At 45.7% G+C, this 15,346-nt stretch overlaps 1 protein-coding gene across 15 annotated transcripts in view; it reads right to left on the reverse strand.

Moving 5' to 3' along the window:
- The window catches only part of PICALM (phosphatidylinositol binding clathrin assembly protein), a 60,044-nt gene that overhangs the window by 39,274 nt on the left and 5,424 nt on the right, over nucleotides 1–15,346 (reverse strand). For all 15 annotated transcript variants that reach the window (XM_072134040.1, XM_072134045.1, XM_072134054.1 and 12 more), the window contains exon 2: nucleotides 4,278–4,420. In XM_072134040.1, coding sequence (XP_071990141.1) covers nucleotides 4,278–4,420 — 143 coding nt within the window. The remainder of the gene's footprint in view (nucleotides 1–4,277; nucleotides 4,421–15,346) is intronic.

Here is a 15,346-nt window from a genome sequence, read left to right on the forward strand (position 1 = left end):
GGGGATGTGGGCGTGTCCTCACACTGCTGTGCTCTTGGCACTCTAAAATGAACTTTTTTTTTTTTTTTTTACAGCCCCTCCCCTCTGTGAATCCTGTAGCATCACACCAGATGAAAGTTACAAATCTTACTCATTTGAGAGTGTGTGTAAAAGCTCAGTCGCAAACAGCTAAGAGCACAGCAGTGTGAGGACAGTTCCCCGCAAGCTACAATACTGGTATATAAATCTATATTTCACAATCCAGCTGCTACCAACACACACAAAAGTGAGATCTTGGAGGACAATACCCAACACTGCAGAGAGCACAGCAGTGTTAGGACACATGCCAGAAGCCACAATCCTGGAATATACATCCATATTTAACAGTCCTGCTACTACTAACACACACGAAAGGTATTATTACACATCTCTCCAGGAACAATAGCCAACAGTGTCTGCAGAGAACTCAGCAAAGGAGAGGGGAATGTGTCCTCACACTGCTGTGCTCTTGGCACTCTAAAATAAACTTTTTTAGCATCACACTAGTTGAAAGCTCCAAATTTCAGTCAGTGGGGAGGGGCCATGGAAAAGCTTAACAACAACCCATGTATTTTTCGCAAAGTACCAATGCCACAATTTAAGCAGTAACTTATTACTCCCTGCTCTTTCGCAGGTTTGAATTGTATAGGCACCTGAGGACACCAATACAGTAACAAGAAGGAGAAGTTTGGATTATCATTGTAGCTTCCTTCCAGGGTCTTGGGCTGCAAGAGGCCTTAAGTCCTGTCTGACGAACACTGCCCTGGGGTGATGGCAAGGGTGCCCATAGAGATGCCATAGGTTCGCCACCAATGCCCTACACTGTCTGCAGAGAGCACAGCAGTGTGAGGACACACGCCAGAAGCCACAATCCTGGAATATAAATCCATAGTTCACAAAAGTTGGCCTTAAAAGTCCTGAACCAGAAGATAAAGTTTGCAGATTTGGTAAGAGTAATATATTGATCTGCAATTACCGCCCCATCAGGAGTAGCAGAGCCGCACAGCAATGACACCACTACATCGCGGAGGAGGCTGCAGCCTATGAGCCGCTTACCGCAATCTCCTCTCTTCGAAGGGAAAAGCCTAATGGAAGAGGCTACCGGTAAGTGGTCAATGTTATATATAGACGCTTCCCTCTCGCCTGGCGTCAGCAGATCCACTGTAACGGAGCAGCTGCGGATCTCGCTCTCTCCTGCATCGTCTATAGACTCATCACAGTGTATGGCACCATATGGTGTCACCCACTTCCATTGTAGCCACTTTCCTAGAGATACCCTTTTTCATTAATTTTTTTAATCTATGGGACGCCATAGCGCACACACATTAGGCAGAGCTGCACAGAGCCTTCCTGTGCCCAATGGGGCTCACAATCTAATCAACCTACCAGTATGTTTTGGAGTGTAGGAGTGAAAACCAGGGCCCAAACGCTGCAAGGCTGTAGTGCTAACCACTGAGCCACCATGCTGCCCCTTGTTCTGACGCCAATATAACTTTTGCATACTTATGTGTATGGAGCAATGTGGGGAGTCATTTTTTGCAGGAGGAGCTGAGGTTTTAAATGTTACCGAATTGTACAATCTTTTATATTCCAATTTTTGTGTGTTATGAAATGAGTGGGGGGGGGGGGGGGGGGGAGTAGTGATTCAGACATTTGGAACTTATTTTGCGCTACAGGGTGCACCGCTGGTAATAAGAGGTTTTTACAATTTTGATTGCAAAATGTCTGATCTAACAGGTTTATGTCTTAACGACTTGTGGTATAAAAAGTCACAAGTTTGTTAAGGGACTATGGCGAGGGCTCAGGGCAAAGCCCTCTCCACACAAACCGGGTGTTTGCTGCATATTACTGGGTGTTAACCCTTTGACTGTCACTGGCACAGCTGCTGGTGGTAGTCATAAGATTTAAGTACATGGGCGCCACCATATAGGCTGTGATCGTCATTCCCCGAGACGTCATCAAGGAGCGACGATAAGTTGCCATGACAGCTGGGAGTCTTTATAAGACAGCAGGACTGGTCATTGCTGCAGATCTGTCACAGTGTGCCAGTGCCACCCATCAACAGATCCATAGCAAATTCTCCATATACTGCAATACTGAAGTATAGCAGTATATGGTTGGAGCAATCAGACTTCCTAGGGTTAAAATACCATAAGGGGTCTAAAAATAGTAAAACAAATAAATATTTTTTTTTTAAAAGTTAAAAAAAAAAAGTGGTTAATAATTTTAATAAAAACCAAACACTGTGCAGCACTGTGGAATCTGCAGGCACTATATAAATAAAGGAATTATTATTATTATTATGGTAAAGATGGTGCTTTAAAACCAAGTTTTTTTTACTTTGATTTTTTTTTTGTTTTAATATACTGTACAGACTTTTTTTTACTCCTATATTGCATTCTTTGTCCAACCACAGGAGGTAAAGAACAGGTTCACCCATAACAGGTGCGGGGATAGTAACACCATCACTTTTGGGTCAACAGAACTAAAAGCAGCGGAGACCAAACCACCACGAGGGTCCTCCGTGGCTTATACACAACCTGCCGTCTGTGGGGCTTCTCCGTTCTTAGCACAGCCGAGGAGGGGGGCGCAGAGGGAGGGGGGGGGGTGGTAGCCATCTTTGATCAGATCTGTTTACATTCCCTAATCAAGCTAAACTATTCCGCGGACTTCCCAGAGGATGAGGAGCTGCGCCGCACAATAACACAACAACTTCCTTTGTCTGCTTCAGTAACTTCGCCCTTGTGTGCTTTTAATTTAAGGACAACCGATCCCCGAACATCAAAGCGACAGGGGGTGGGGGGGCTATAAAAAGTGCGGGGGGGGGGGGGGGGGACGGAGCAGAAGCCTGGATTTGATATCAGGAAGCAGACGCCAGTAATTAAAGGCAGGGAAAAGCTGGAGAGACTTCATGGAAGTGAACAACATAAACTTCATCAAATAACAAGACGTGTGCGGCCAAATGCTTAAAGGGGTATCCTGATAATAAGAAGGCATACTCTATCCACTGAAGGATATAACTGGTGGTGGTCCTACACTGATCCAATGTCGCTTCAATTAAAAAGGTTGTTCGGAGGATGAAAAAACCATGTCCGTTTCTCACCAAAACAGCGCCACACCTGACAATGGTTTGAGCTGGTATTGCAACTATATTCCATTCATCCCTATCCAGCTGAGCTGTAATACCGGCACCAACCATGGTCAAGTGTGGCGCTGTTTATGGGAGCAGCCATATTTTTCCACCCATCAGACAACCCCTTAAATTATTGACACAGCAAGTGCCATGGAAATGTATACAGCAGCACCGTGCATGCAAAACTGAAGCGTCAGCCAAGGGCATGCCTTGCAGCACACCAATGCTGGGAGTTGTAGTCCTGCAGCATTAGGAGCTATTCTCTTGGGCACGACTGTAAAGACTGATCAATGAGGTCCTACGGGTCACCCCTAAGGGCACGTTATCAACATCTCCATACATAAAAACCCCATTGGAAAAGGCACTTAAAGAGAACCTACCACCACGAATCTACCTATAAAGGTAGATCGGGTGGTAGGTGGATGTAAGGGACGTGAGGAGAGCTCTTTTTAGAGCTAATCCTCACGTTCCCGCTAACTTTTGGGAAACTTTATTAACCTAATATGTAAATTTCGTTATGCGGCTACTGGGGCGTGGAGTAGCCGGCACGAGGCTACACAGCGCGGCTACTCCATGCCCCAGTAGCCACATTACTCCTCCTACCCTGTTGTGTGCGGCGCGCAGCTCCTCGTAGCTGCGCGCCCTCGTCCGATATGATGGCGTTCTGCGCATGCGCAGAACGCCGGCTGAGCAGTCCCAGCTCCGAGGCCGGAGCTACTGCGCATGCGCAGTAGCCGGCTTTTCAGACAACAGGGTAGGAGGCGTAATGTGGCTACTGGGGCGTGGAGTAGCCGTGCTGTGTAGCCTCGTGCCGGCTACTCCACGCCCCAGTAGCCGCATAACTAAATTTACATATTAGGTTAATAAAGTTTCCCAAAAGTTAGCGGGGACGTGAGGATTAGCTCTAAAAAGAGCTCTCCTCACGTCCCTTACATCCACCTACCACCCGATCTACCTTTATAGGTAGATTCGTGGTGGTAGGTTCCCTTTAAGGAAATCCGACCATAAAAATGTCTAAAAAACGGTCGCCCGCCCCCCATCCCCTAGACCGACTGAGCAGGCCAATTGGGACACTATCACCAGTAATCTGGTAGATGCAATATATAACTGAACCACAGTAACTTACCTCATTGCCGTACACCATAAGGTGGTGGGTGGTGATGAGGGACTTGAAGACCACCACCCAGCTACTGTTGGTCGTTCTTTCGAATAAGGTGTCCGCCAGTTGCGGGATGTTCACGTTCATCTCGTTCGTGCACTGGATCAAATCTGAAAAATTCACAAAAACGTGTTTTAGAATCCAAAACGCAGAAAGGTGAAACAATAACGTAATATAAAGAGGAAGATACTTTTGGATTTATAGGAATGTGACCACCAGGGACATACATGGCATCTGCACAGGACATGGATGGATCATCTCATCAATGGGGGCTCACACCACGTACTCGCTTAGTGTCAATGAATAGAAATACTCAATATATACCCACTATCACAGATTAGTGACTGATAGCCTCATACCGAGATAATGTTATCTACTAAAAATTCTATACGGTCCACCCTGGCTACATCTTTTGCTACAATGTATCCGTGTAATGTGGACACTGACTGCTGAAAAGTTCCTCTACAATGGATACAACTGTAGCAGGTTATTTTTTTTTTTTTTAATTAAAAGGTCTGTGCAGCTATGAAGCCATTCATCATCAGCAAGCAGAGGTCCTGGTGTGGCCCCGCTTTTAAACTTTGTATAGCAGATGCCACTCAGGTCCTACAACATATTGAATTCCTAGAGTGCAGGGATGATCTTACTGCTATATCCTAAGCAAACCGTAGTACAATATACTGTATATAGCCACATTCCCCCTCATCCTCATCCTTATAGACTGTAAGCTCTTGTGTCACCCCCTCATCCTCATAGACTGTAAGCTCTTGTGTCACCCCCTCATCCTCAGACTGTAAGCTCTTGTGTCACCCATCATCCTCATAGACTGTAAGCTCTTGTGTCCTCCCCCTCATCCTCATAGACTGTAACCTCTTGTGTCACCCCTCATCCTCATAGACTGTAAGCTCTTGTGTCACCCCCTCATCCTCATAGACTGTAAGATCTTGTGTCACTCCCTCATCCTCATAGACTGTAAGCTCTTGTGTTACCCCCTCATCCTCATAGACTGTAAGCTCTTGTGTCACCCCCTCATCCTCATAGACTGTAAGCTCTTGTGTCCTCCCCCTCATCCTCATAGACTGTAAGCTCTTGTGTCACCCCCTCATCCTCATAGACTGTAAGCTCTTGTGTCACCCCCTCATCCTCATAGACTGTAAGCTCTTGTGTCACCCCCTCATCCTCATAGACTGTAAGCTCTTGTGTCACCCCCTCATCCTCATAGACTGTAAGCTCTTGTGTCACCCCCCTCATCCTCATAGACTGAAAGCTCTTGTGTCACCCCCTCATCCTCATAGACTGAAAGCTCGTGTCACCCCCTCATCCTCATAGACTGTAAGCTCTTGTGTCACCCCCTCATCCTCATAGACTGTAAGCTCTTGTGTCACCCCCCTCATCCTCATAGACTGAAAGCTCTTGTGTCACCCCCTCATCCTCATAGACTGAAAGCTCGTGTCACCCCCTCATCCTCCTAGACTGTAAGCTCTTGTGTCACCTCCTCATCCTCATAGACTGTAAGCTCTTGTGTCACCCCCTCATCCTCATAGACTGTAAGCTCTTGTGTCACCCCTCATCCTCATAGACTGTAAGCTCTTGTGTTACCCCCTCATCCTCATAGACTGTAAGCTCTTGTGTCACCTCCTCATCCTCACCCCCTCATCCTCATAGACTGTAAGCTCTTGTGTCACCCCTCAGCCTCATAGACTGTAAGCTCTTGTGTCACCCCCTCATCCTCATAGACTGTAAGCTCTTGTGTCACCCCCTCCTCCTCATAGACTGTAAGCTCTTGTGTCACCCCCTCATAGACTGTAAGCTCCTGTGTCACCCCCTCAGCCTCATAGACTGTAAGCTCTTGTGTCACCCCCTCAGCCTCATAGACTGTAAGCTCTTGTGTCACCCCTCATCCTCATAGACTGTAAGCCCTTGTGTAACCCCCTCATCCTCATAGACTGTAAGCTCTTGTGTCACCCCTCACCCTCAGACTGTAAGCTCTTGTGTCACCCCCTCAGCCTCATAGACTGTAAGCTCTTGTGTCACCCCCTCAGCCTCATAGACTGTAAGCTCTTGTGTCACCCCCTCAGCCTCATAGACTGTAAGCTCTTGTGTCACCCCCTCAGCCTCATAGACTGTAAGCTCCTGTGTCACCCCCTCAGCCTCATAGACTGTAAGCTCTTGTGTCACCCCCTCAGCCTCATAGACTGTAAGCTCCTGTGTCACCCCTCATCCTCATAGACTGTAAGCTCTTGTGTCACGCCCTCATCCTCATAGACTGTAAGCTCTTGTGTCACCCCCTCATCCTCATAGACTGTAAGCTCTTGTGTCACCCCTCATCCTCATAGACTGTAAGCTCTTGTGTCACCCCCTCACCCTCATAGACTGTAAGCTCTTCGTAATGTCTTATAATGTCTGTAATGTTCCCCAGCATTTGTAAATCGCTATGGAATATGATGGCGCTATATAAATAAAGATGATTATCAGACAGACCTCGGCGGGGGCCATCGGGAGTTTACTTTTTTTTTTTTTTTTTTTTAAATAAAAATTCCATTCCAAGCTCAATTCCAAGGTTTTTTTGGTACTCTCGGACAACCCCTTTAACCCCTTGATAATATATAAATAACCTATTTTGATGCATTTCAAGCGCGGCAAGTGAACGCGTCCTGACTGCTCAACACCCATACATAGGAAGACAATTCAGCAGACCCCCACGCACACCAAAAAAAGGGTCGTACAAATAACTCATCTCAGCCCAATAAAAAAAAAACAAAAAAAACTTTACACTATAAATATTGCCAAAAAATGTTCAAAGATGATTGTACATGTGGGAGACACATGGTCCGTCTCGTGAGGTCTGTAAAGAGACGCGGGGCCACCAGCAGAGCCATCGGTGATGTGAACCCGTATGAACCCGCTGCAGCAGAGACTTCCCCGCAGCAGAAAGGAAACCACAAGAATAACATTTCATCAGCGCCGGGTGCTCAGAGCTCATGTGCTGAGCCTTGTACCTCTCCGCTGCTATCGCAGCCCCACGCTCTCTGGCCCATACCCAAATATCCGAGCCCGGAGACACGAAATTCCACAGAAGTTACCAGCGATGTATCACCCGGGGACTGGGACGTATCCAAGTCTGACACGTCACCGATGTATCCACAGTGTAATCAGACTTACAGGATGGCGAGTGCATGAGGTCTGGAGAGGAAACCCCCAACAGAAAGTGGTGATCCCTTCACACCATGCAAAAGGAGAGACCTAAATACAGGAGAGTAGGTGGGTGCCATTGCTGAGTTACTGATCCCCCCACACCTAATACTAAGGCAGTATTAATGAAAACTGATCAAAATGAATCAAGCAGCTCTTTCTGCCCCCCTCTCCCAGCAGGAAGTCTCAGCACAATTGAAAAGCACCACATCAGCATCCCAAAAAGAAAAATTCACATTTTAATTTTTTTTATTATCGGCATCCAAACTTGCAAAAATCGGGGGTTGGTTAAGCACAGCTCACCAAACCAGTGATCGCGGGTCTAATGTCTTGTCCTTGCAGAGTCATTTGGGTCTGGGACAGCACACCCAGGATCAGAACATTACCTTGAGCTGCCCATACACTACCACTATCAGCTATTCCTCCCAACCACCCCGCACACATGCACACAGGGCACAGCTGATCGTGTATGAATCATATGTATATGGTCAGCATATAGCAGGGTCAACTGGCAGCCTTGTGGATCAGAGCTGAAAGCAAACAGCTCCATCCACTCTATAGTGTCTGTGTAGGGTTACTGCAGGCTTAACGGCCATTCACTTCCATTAGAGCAGAGTGTGCACAGCTGCTACACCATAGGTGGCACAGTGAGTAGCACTTCTGCCTTGCAGCACTGGGGTCCTGGGTTCGAATCCCACCCAGGTCAACATCAGCAAAGAGTTTGTATGTTCTCTCCATGTTTGCGTGGGTTTCCTCCAGTTTCCTCCCACACTCCAAAACATACTGGTAGGTTGATTCGGCTGTGAGCCCCATAGGGGACAAGGACCAATTTGACATGCTTTGCGCGCTATATAAATAGAGAATTATTATATTATATGGCATATGTTAATGTAACAGGTGCTGCCAAAATCTGATCGCAGAGTAGTTGCACATCAACCCTATGCATAGGCCATATAGGTTTCCTGGAAAACCCCTTTAAAGAGAACCCGTCATGCAAAATAACCCCCCTAAACTAAATATATTTTCATAAACTGCCATTAGAGAGCATTGCCTCTATCCCTTCATTGTCCCTCTACATGCCTGTAAACCTAAGCAATGAGGTCCTAAAGCTGTATGCAAATGACCTGTGAAATGTCCAATGAGTCATTAGCATATTCAACATCTTATTCATGAGTGGGAGGCACAGCCACACCCCGAGTGCTTGACTGACAGCCTGTATAATGATGTGAGGCTGTATAATGATGTGCCTCCTGATGCTGGCCACGCCCCCTGCAGCCTGTGTGTGCATGTGTGTGTGTATAGGAGAGATACAGCAGCTCCAGGCTGCAGCCATGTTACAGCAGAACATGTCAGATTCATGTGTAGCTGATGTCTGTATCTCTCACCTGTATATTAGGAGGATGCAGCATGTCAGCAGATGCAGCACAGACACTAGCAATGCTTTACTATACATTACATACAGACATGAGCAGGGGGAGGAGAGGGGAGGGGTAACAGGGGTGACATCACTGCCTCTGACCATGTGACCGGCCTCATTTACATAATAAAGAATAGATGATTTTACAATGATTAATGTATGAAATGACTAGATAAAGGCTGGGATGGGATCCTTGTGAGCTGCTCCAACAGCTAGAGGTGACAGGACTAGTGGCAGAGACCTGATGACAGGCGTCCTTTAAGCCACTTAGAAGGGGGATCTATGGACACACATAGAAACTTTTCCTCCTGATGGACTGCCGGCAGCTCCCAGAGCAGAGCAAAAAACTAAAAAAATCAGTATGACAAACTAAGCATCCAGCCGGCGTATGGCATTCACTGACAGCAAGCGAGATTCGGAGATTTTTCTCAAGCAGTGCTATTCTCAGCTCTCATATCTGGAAAGCCCAATATTAGGAGATCTGGAAAACGTGCTGTTCCGAGGATCAGGAGACCTTATAAATCAGTAACACACAGGGGTCCTCTGATCTGTAATACCAGGCACAGCCACTGATCAGAGTATAGAGCTGTGACTCAAGGAGTTCATGGGGTTATTCTGAAACACAACACTCATAACCCTAATATATGGATAGACAATCAATATTACACTAGTGGTGACCAGGCTTCGCCTTTAAAGGGAACGTGTCACATGGTTTTATCTCAGCTACTCGCAGTGCCACCAGGTAGGGCATGAAATATACGTTATAGAATTCCCTCTTATGTGAAATCTCCCACAGTCAGGCAAATATGACTCTTTTCACCCCATTTTCACAAGAGACCCGTCACTTTTAGTGGTTGCAGGGTTAGTATCACTTCGGGAGCCCCTTTTGCTGGTTCTATAGCACCTAGAAACCAGTTACTGGTGTCATAATAAAGACGAGAATCTTATCTTTCAGATCCCCTTTTATGGTTCTGTCAGCTACAGAACTGAACACACATGCAGTTAAAACATAGATAGTGGGAAATGCTGGCTAAGGATAAAGATCCAGTTCTATGTCTTTAGCTGCCTGTATCTCTGCTTCTGTAGCTCAACATACTAATATAGATCTTATCTTTCAAATGACCACAGGCTTAAGGTTTTGTGAACTACAGAAACCAAGATACAGGCAGCTAAAGACATAGGGGGGTCATTCACTAAGGGCCCGATTCGCGGTTTCCCGACGTGTTACCCGAATATTTCCGATTTGCGCCGATTGTACCTGAATTGCCCCGGGATTTTGGCGCAAGGAATCAGATTGTGGCGAATCGGCACCGGCATGCACGCGACGGAAATCGGGGGGCGTGGCCGAACGAAAACCCGACGGATTCGGAAAAACCGCCGCATTTAAAAAAGGAAATTGTGTCGCAGAGCTTGCACTCACCTTCATCCAGGATAGGATCGTGAACTTCAGTGCATTTCAGGGAACTTCAGCGCAGCAGCGCCACCTGGTGGCCGTCGGAGGAACTGCCTTGATGAATCCCGGCCGGACCCGAATCCAGCGCAGAGAACGCGCCGCTGGATCGCGAATGGACCGGGTAAGTAAATCTGCCCCATAGTTGGGAACGTGAACTACACATAAAGTTCCGGTTCTCATCTATTTTTTTAAGCCGCCTGTGCTCCCGATTCTCCGATCAAAGAACCGTAAGCCTGATGGGATCTTTTAGGATGAGATTCATATTTTTTTTTTTTTATCAATTGTATTTTTATTGAAAGTTTTTCCAAAATTATACAAAAACACAGTAATACACTAATTAGATAGCAGAGATGGACATTCGAAAAAGACCGACATGAAACATATTGAGATTCTTATTTTAATAATAATTCCTTTATGTATATAGCGCACACAGATTACGCAGCGCTGCACAGAGTTTACCAAATAAGTCTCTGTCCCCCATGGGGCTCACAATCTAATCAACCTACCAGTATGTAATGGAGTGTGGGAGGAAAAAGGAGGACCCGGAGGAAACCCCACAAACAAGGAACTAGAACCCAGGTCCCCAGCGCTGTAACGCTAACCACTGAGCCACAGTGCTGCAATATCTTACCAAATATCAAAACATGCCAAATTCTAGGTGCTATAAAACAGAAGTTAGAGACTTCTGAAGTCACACTCCCCCCTGCATTCACTAAATGTGACTAATCTCAAGTGATGGTGGAATGAGAAGAGTCATATTTGCCTGTCTTTTCTAAATGGGTGAGATTTCACATACAAGAGGGGATTCTACAAAGGTAAATCCTGGTGACAGATTCTCTTTAAAGGGGTTATCCTGAAACACAACGTGGATGAGCAATCACTATTACACTGAAGGTGACCGGGGACCTCTTAAAGATCACATTGTTGGATAGTTAAAGGTAACTTCAAGGCTCCCAGACTTTACTCGTTCATTTTGCTCCTTTTCCCACTTGTTTCGGTAAACATGGGTGACGTTTGCCAAGGAGCAGCCCAGGTCCTCTACAGCGGAAGCGTCGGCTGCCAAGTCTCGGCTTCAAACCATCTGCTGCGGGAGAAATATTCACATACACGTGAGCCGCTAATGGAAGCTTTCTAGCTGGAGACAGGAGAGCGAGCGCAGGATCCGAGGAGAGGCGGCCGCCATCATCATCATCATGCAGGAGAGAGGTAGTCCCATAGTCACCCCACATACATACATGATAGCCATGTTATCACACACACAAAACACACACAACACACACACACAACACACACACAACACACACACAACACACACACAACACACACACAACACACACAAAACACACACACAACACACACACAACACACACACAACACACACACAACACACACACAACACACACACAACACACACACAACACACACACAACACACACACAACACACACACAACACACACACAACACACACACAACACACACACAAAACACACACAACACACACACAAAACACACACAAAACACACACAAAACACACACAAAACACACACAAAACACACACAAAACACACACAAAACACACACAAAACACACACAAAACACACACAAAACACACACAAAACACACACAAAACACACACAAAACACACACAAAACACACACAAAACACACACAAAACACACACAAAACACACACAAAACACACACAAAACACACACAAAACACACACAAAACACACACAAAACACACACAAAACACACACAAAACACACACAAAACACACACACAAAACACACAAAACACACAAAACACACACACAAAACACACACACAAAACACACACACAAAACACACACACAACACGCATCCCTCTGCCATTACCGCAACCACAATCCCATGGTCCCCATCATATGCTTTCTGCATTGATGATGTCATACTGATGATGTCATGGAAGAGACACATACAAACAATCACAAGCAGGGATAACAGCAGAAGGGAATTACCCAGAGGGCGTGCACCCCAATACATCATCATTACTTACACCTATAGCAGTGAGCACGGATATCAGGACTGTGCACTGCAGGTGTGTGGCCTCACACTGCTGTGCCCTTAGTTCTCTGCAATGTACTACTTCAAAGCAGCTCCTCTCTACTTCTGTAGCATTGCTCACCGTAGATATGGGTGCACAAGGCATCCTAACAACAACATTCACAATAACCAACACTGCCTGCTCAGAGCACAGCAGGGTGAGGAAATGATCACAGTGCTACAATCCAGGAAAAGTCATCCAGATTTCACAGTCCTGCTGCTACTAACAACATACACAAAGTTATGATTACACATCTCTCCAGGGACAATACTGTATCGCCTTTAGGTGGCAATAGTAACACGTACAGTATTGTATCTATGGGAGGAGGGAGCAATGTCCACACCACACACAGGACAACAGGGGACATTGATCTGGATGTGAAAGGTAAAAGGAGAAGTTCAAGCAACAAGGTAAATAAGGCAAGATATAAGCGCGGGCGATGGTGACAGAAGTGCTGACATCATGGGAACCGCACGGACAGAACTGCTGAACATACAAGGTGTGAGCCGATCCATCCAGGAGGAGACTGGGGGCAGATAAGGAGATAAGAAATCACTTCAATGTAGTGGAAGAGGAGGCTGCTATTATAATAATAGAGATGTGATCAGTACAGGATAAGTAATGTCATGTATGTACACAGTGACTGCACCAGCAGCAGAATAGTGAGTGCAGCTATGGAATATAATACAGGATGTAACTCAGGATCAGTACAGGGTAAGTAATGTCATGTATGTACAGTGACTGCACCAGCAGCAGAATAGTGAGTGCAGCTCTGGGGTATAATACAGGATGTAACTCGGGATCAGTACAGGATAAGTAATGTCATGTATGTACACAGTGACTGCACCAGCAGCAGAATAGTGAGTGCAGCTCTGGAGTATAATACAGGATGTAACTCAGGATCAGTACAGGATAAGTAATGTCATGTATGTACACAGTGACTGCACCAGCAGCAGAATAGTGAGTGCAGCTCTGGAGTATAATACAGGATGTAACTCAGGATCAGTACAGGATAAGTAATGTCATGTATGTACACAGTGACTGCACCAGCAGCAGAATAGTGAGTGCAGCTCTGGAGTATAATACAGGATGTAACTCAGGATCAGTACAGGATAAGTAATGTCATGTATATACACAGTGACTGCACCAGCAGCAGAATAGTGAGTGCAGCTCTGGAGTATAATACAGGATGTAACTCAGGATCAGTACAGGATAAGTAATGTCATGTATGTACACAGTGACTGCACCAGCAGCAGAATAGTGAGTGCAGCTCTGGAGTATAATACAGGATGTAACTCAGGATCAGTACAGGATAAGTAATGTTATGTATGTACACAGTGACTGCACCAGCAGCAGAATAGTGAGTGCAGCTCTGGAGTATAATACAGGATGTAACTCAGGATCAGTACAGGATAAGTAATGTCATGTATGTACACAGTGACTGCACCAGCAGCAGAATAGTGAGTGCAGCTCTGGAGTATAATACAGGATGTAACTCAGGATCAGTACAGGATAAGTAATGTCATGTATGTACACAGTGACTGCACCAGCAGCAGAATAGTGAGTGCAGCTCTGGAGTATAATACAGGATGTAACTCAGGATCAGTACAGGATAAGTAATGTCATGTATGTACAGTGACTGCACCAGCAGCAGAATAGTGAGTGCAGCTCTGGAGTATAATACAGGATATAACTCAGGATCAGTACAGGATAAGTAATGTCATGTATGTACACAGTGACTGCACCAGCAGCAGAATAGTGAGTGCAGCTCTGGAGTATAATACAGGATGTAACTCAGGATCAGTACAGGATAAGTAATGTCATGTATGTACACAGTGACTGCACCAGCAGCAGAATAGTGAGTGCAGCTATGGAATATAATACAGGATGTAACTCAGGATCAGTACAGGGTAAGTAATGTCATGTATGTACAGTGACTGCACCAGCAGCAGAATAGTGAGTGCAGCTCTGGGGTATAATACAGGATGTAACTCGGGATCAGTACAGGATAAGTAATGTCATGTATGTACACAGTGACTGCACCAGCAGCAGAATAGTGAGTGCAGCTCTGGGGTATAATACAGGATGTAACTCAGGATCAGTACAGGATAAGTAATGTCATGTATGTACACAGTGACTGCACCAGCAGCAGAATAGTGAGTGCAGCTCTGGAGTATAATACAGGATGTAACTCAGGATCAGTACAGGATAAGTAATGTCATGTATGTACACAGTGACTGCACCAGCAGCAGAATAGTGAGTGCAGCTCTGGAGTATAATACAGGATGTAACTCAGGATCAGTACAGGATAAGTAATGTCATGTATATACACAGTGACTGCACCAGCAGCAGAATAGTGAGTGCAGCTCTGGAGTATAATACAGGATGTAACTCAGGATCAGTACAGGATAAGTAATGTCATGTATGTACACAGTGACTGCACCAGCAGCAGAATAGTGAGTGCAGCTCTGGAGTATAATACAGGATGTAACTCAGGATCAGTACAGGATAAGTAATGTCATGTATGTACACAGTGACTGCACCAGCAGCAGAATAGTGAGTGCAGCTCTGGAGTATAATACAGGATGTAACTCAGGATCAGTACAGGATAAGTAATGTCATGTATGTACACAGTGACTGCACCAGCAGCAGAATAGTGAGTGCAGCTCTGGAGTATAATACAGGATGTAACTCAGGATCAGTACAGGATAAGTAATGTCATGTATGTACAGTGACTGCACCAGCAGCAGAATAGTGAGTGCAGCTCTGGAGTATAATACAGGATATAACTCAGGATCAGTACAGGATAAGTAATGTCATGTATGTACACAGTGACTGCACCAGCAGCAGAATAGTGAGTGCAGCTCTGGAGTATAATACAGGATGTAACTC

This window comes from Engystomops pustulosus, chromosome 2 (genome assembly GCF_040894005.1).
Source record: "Engystomops pustulosus chromosome 2, aEngPut4.maternal, whole genome shotgun sequence".
In the NCBI taxonomy this organism is placed as follows: domain Eukaryota; kingdom Metazoa; phylum Chordata; class Amphibia; order Anura; family Leptodactylidae; genus Engystomops; species Engystomops pustulosus.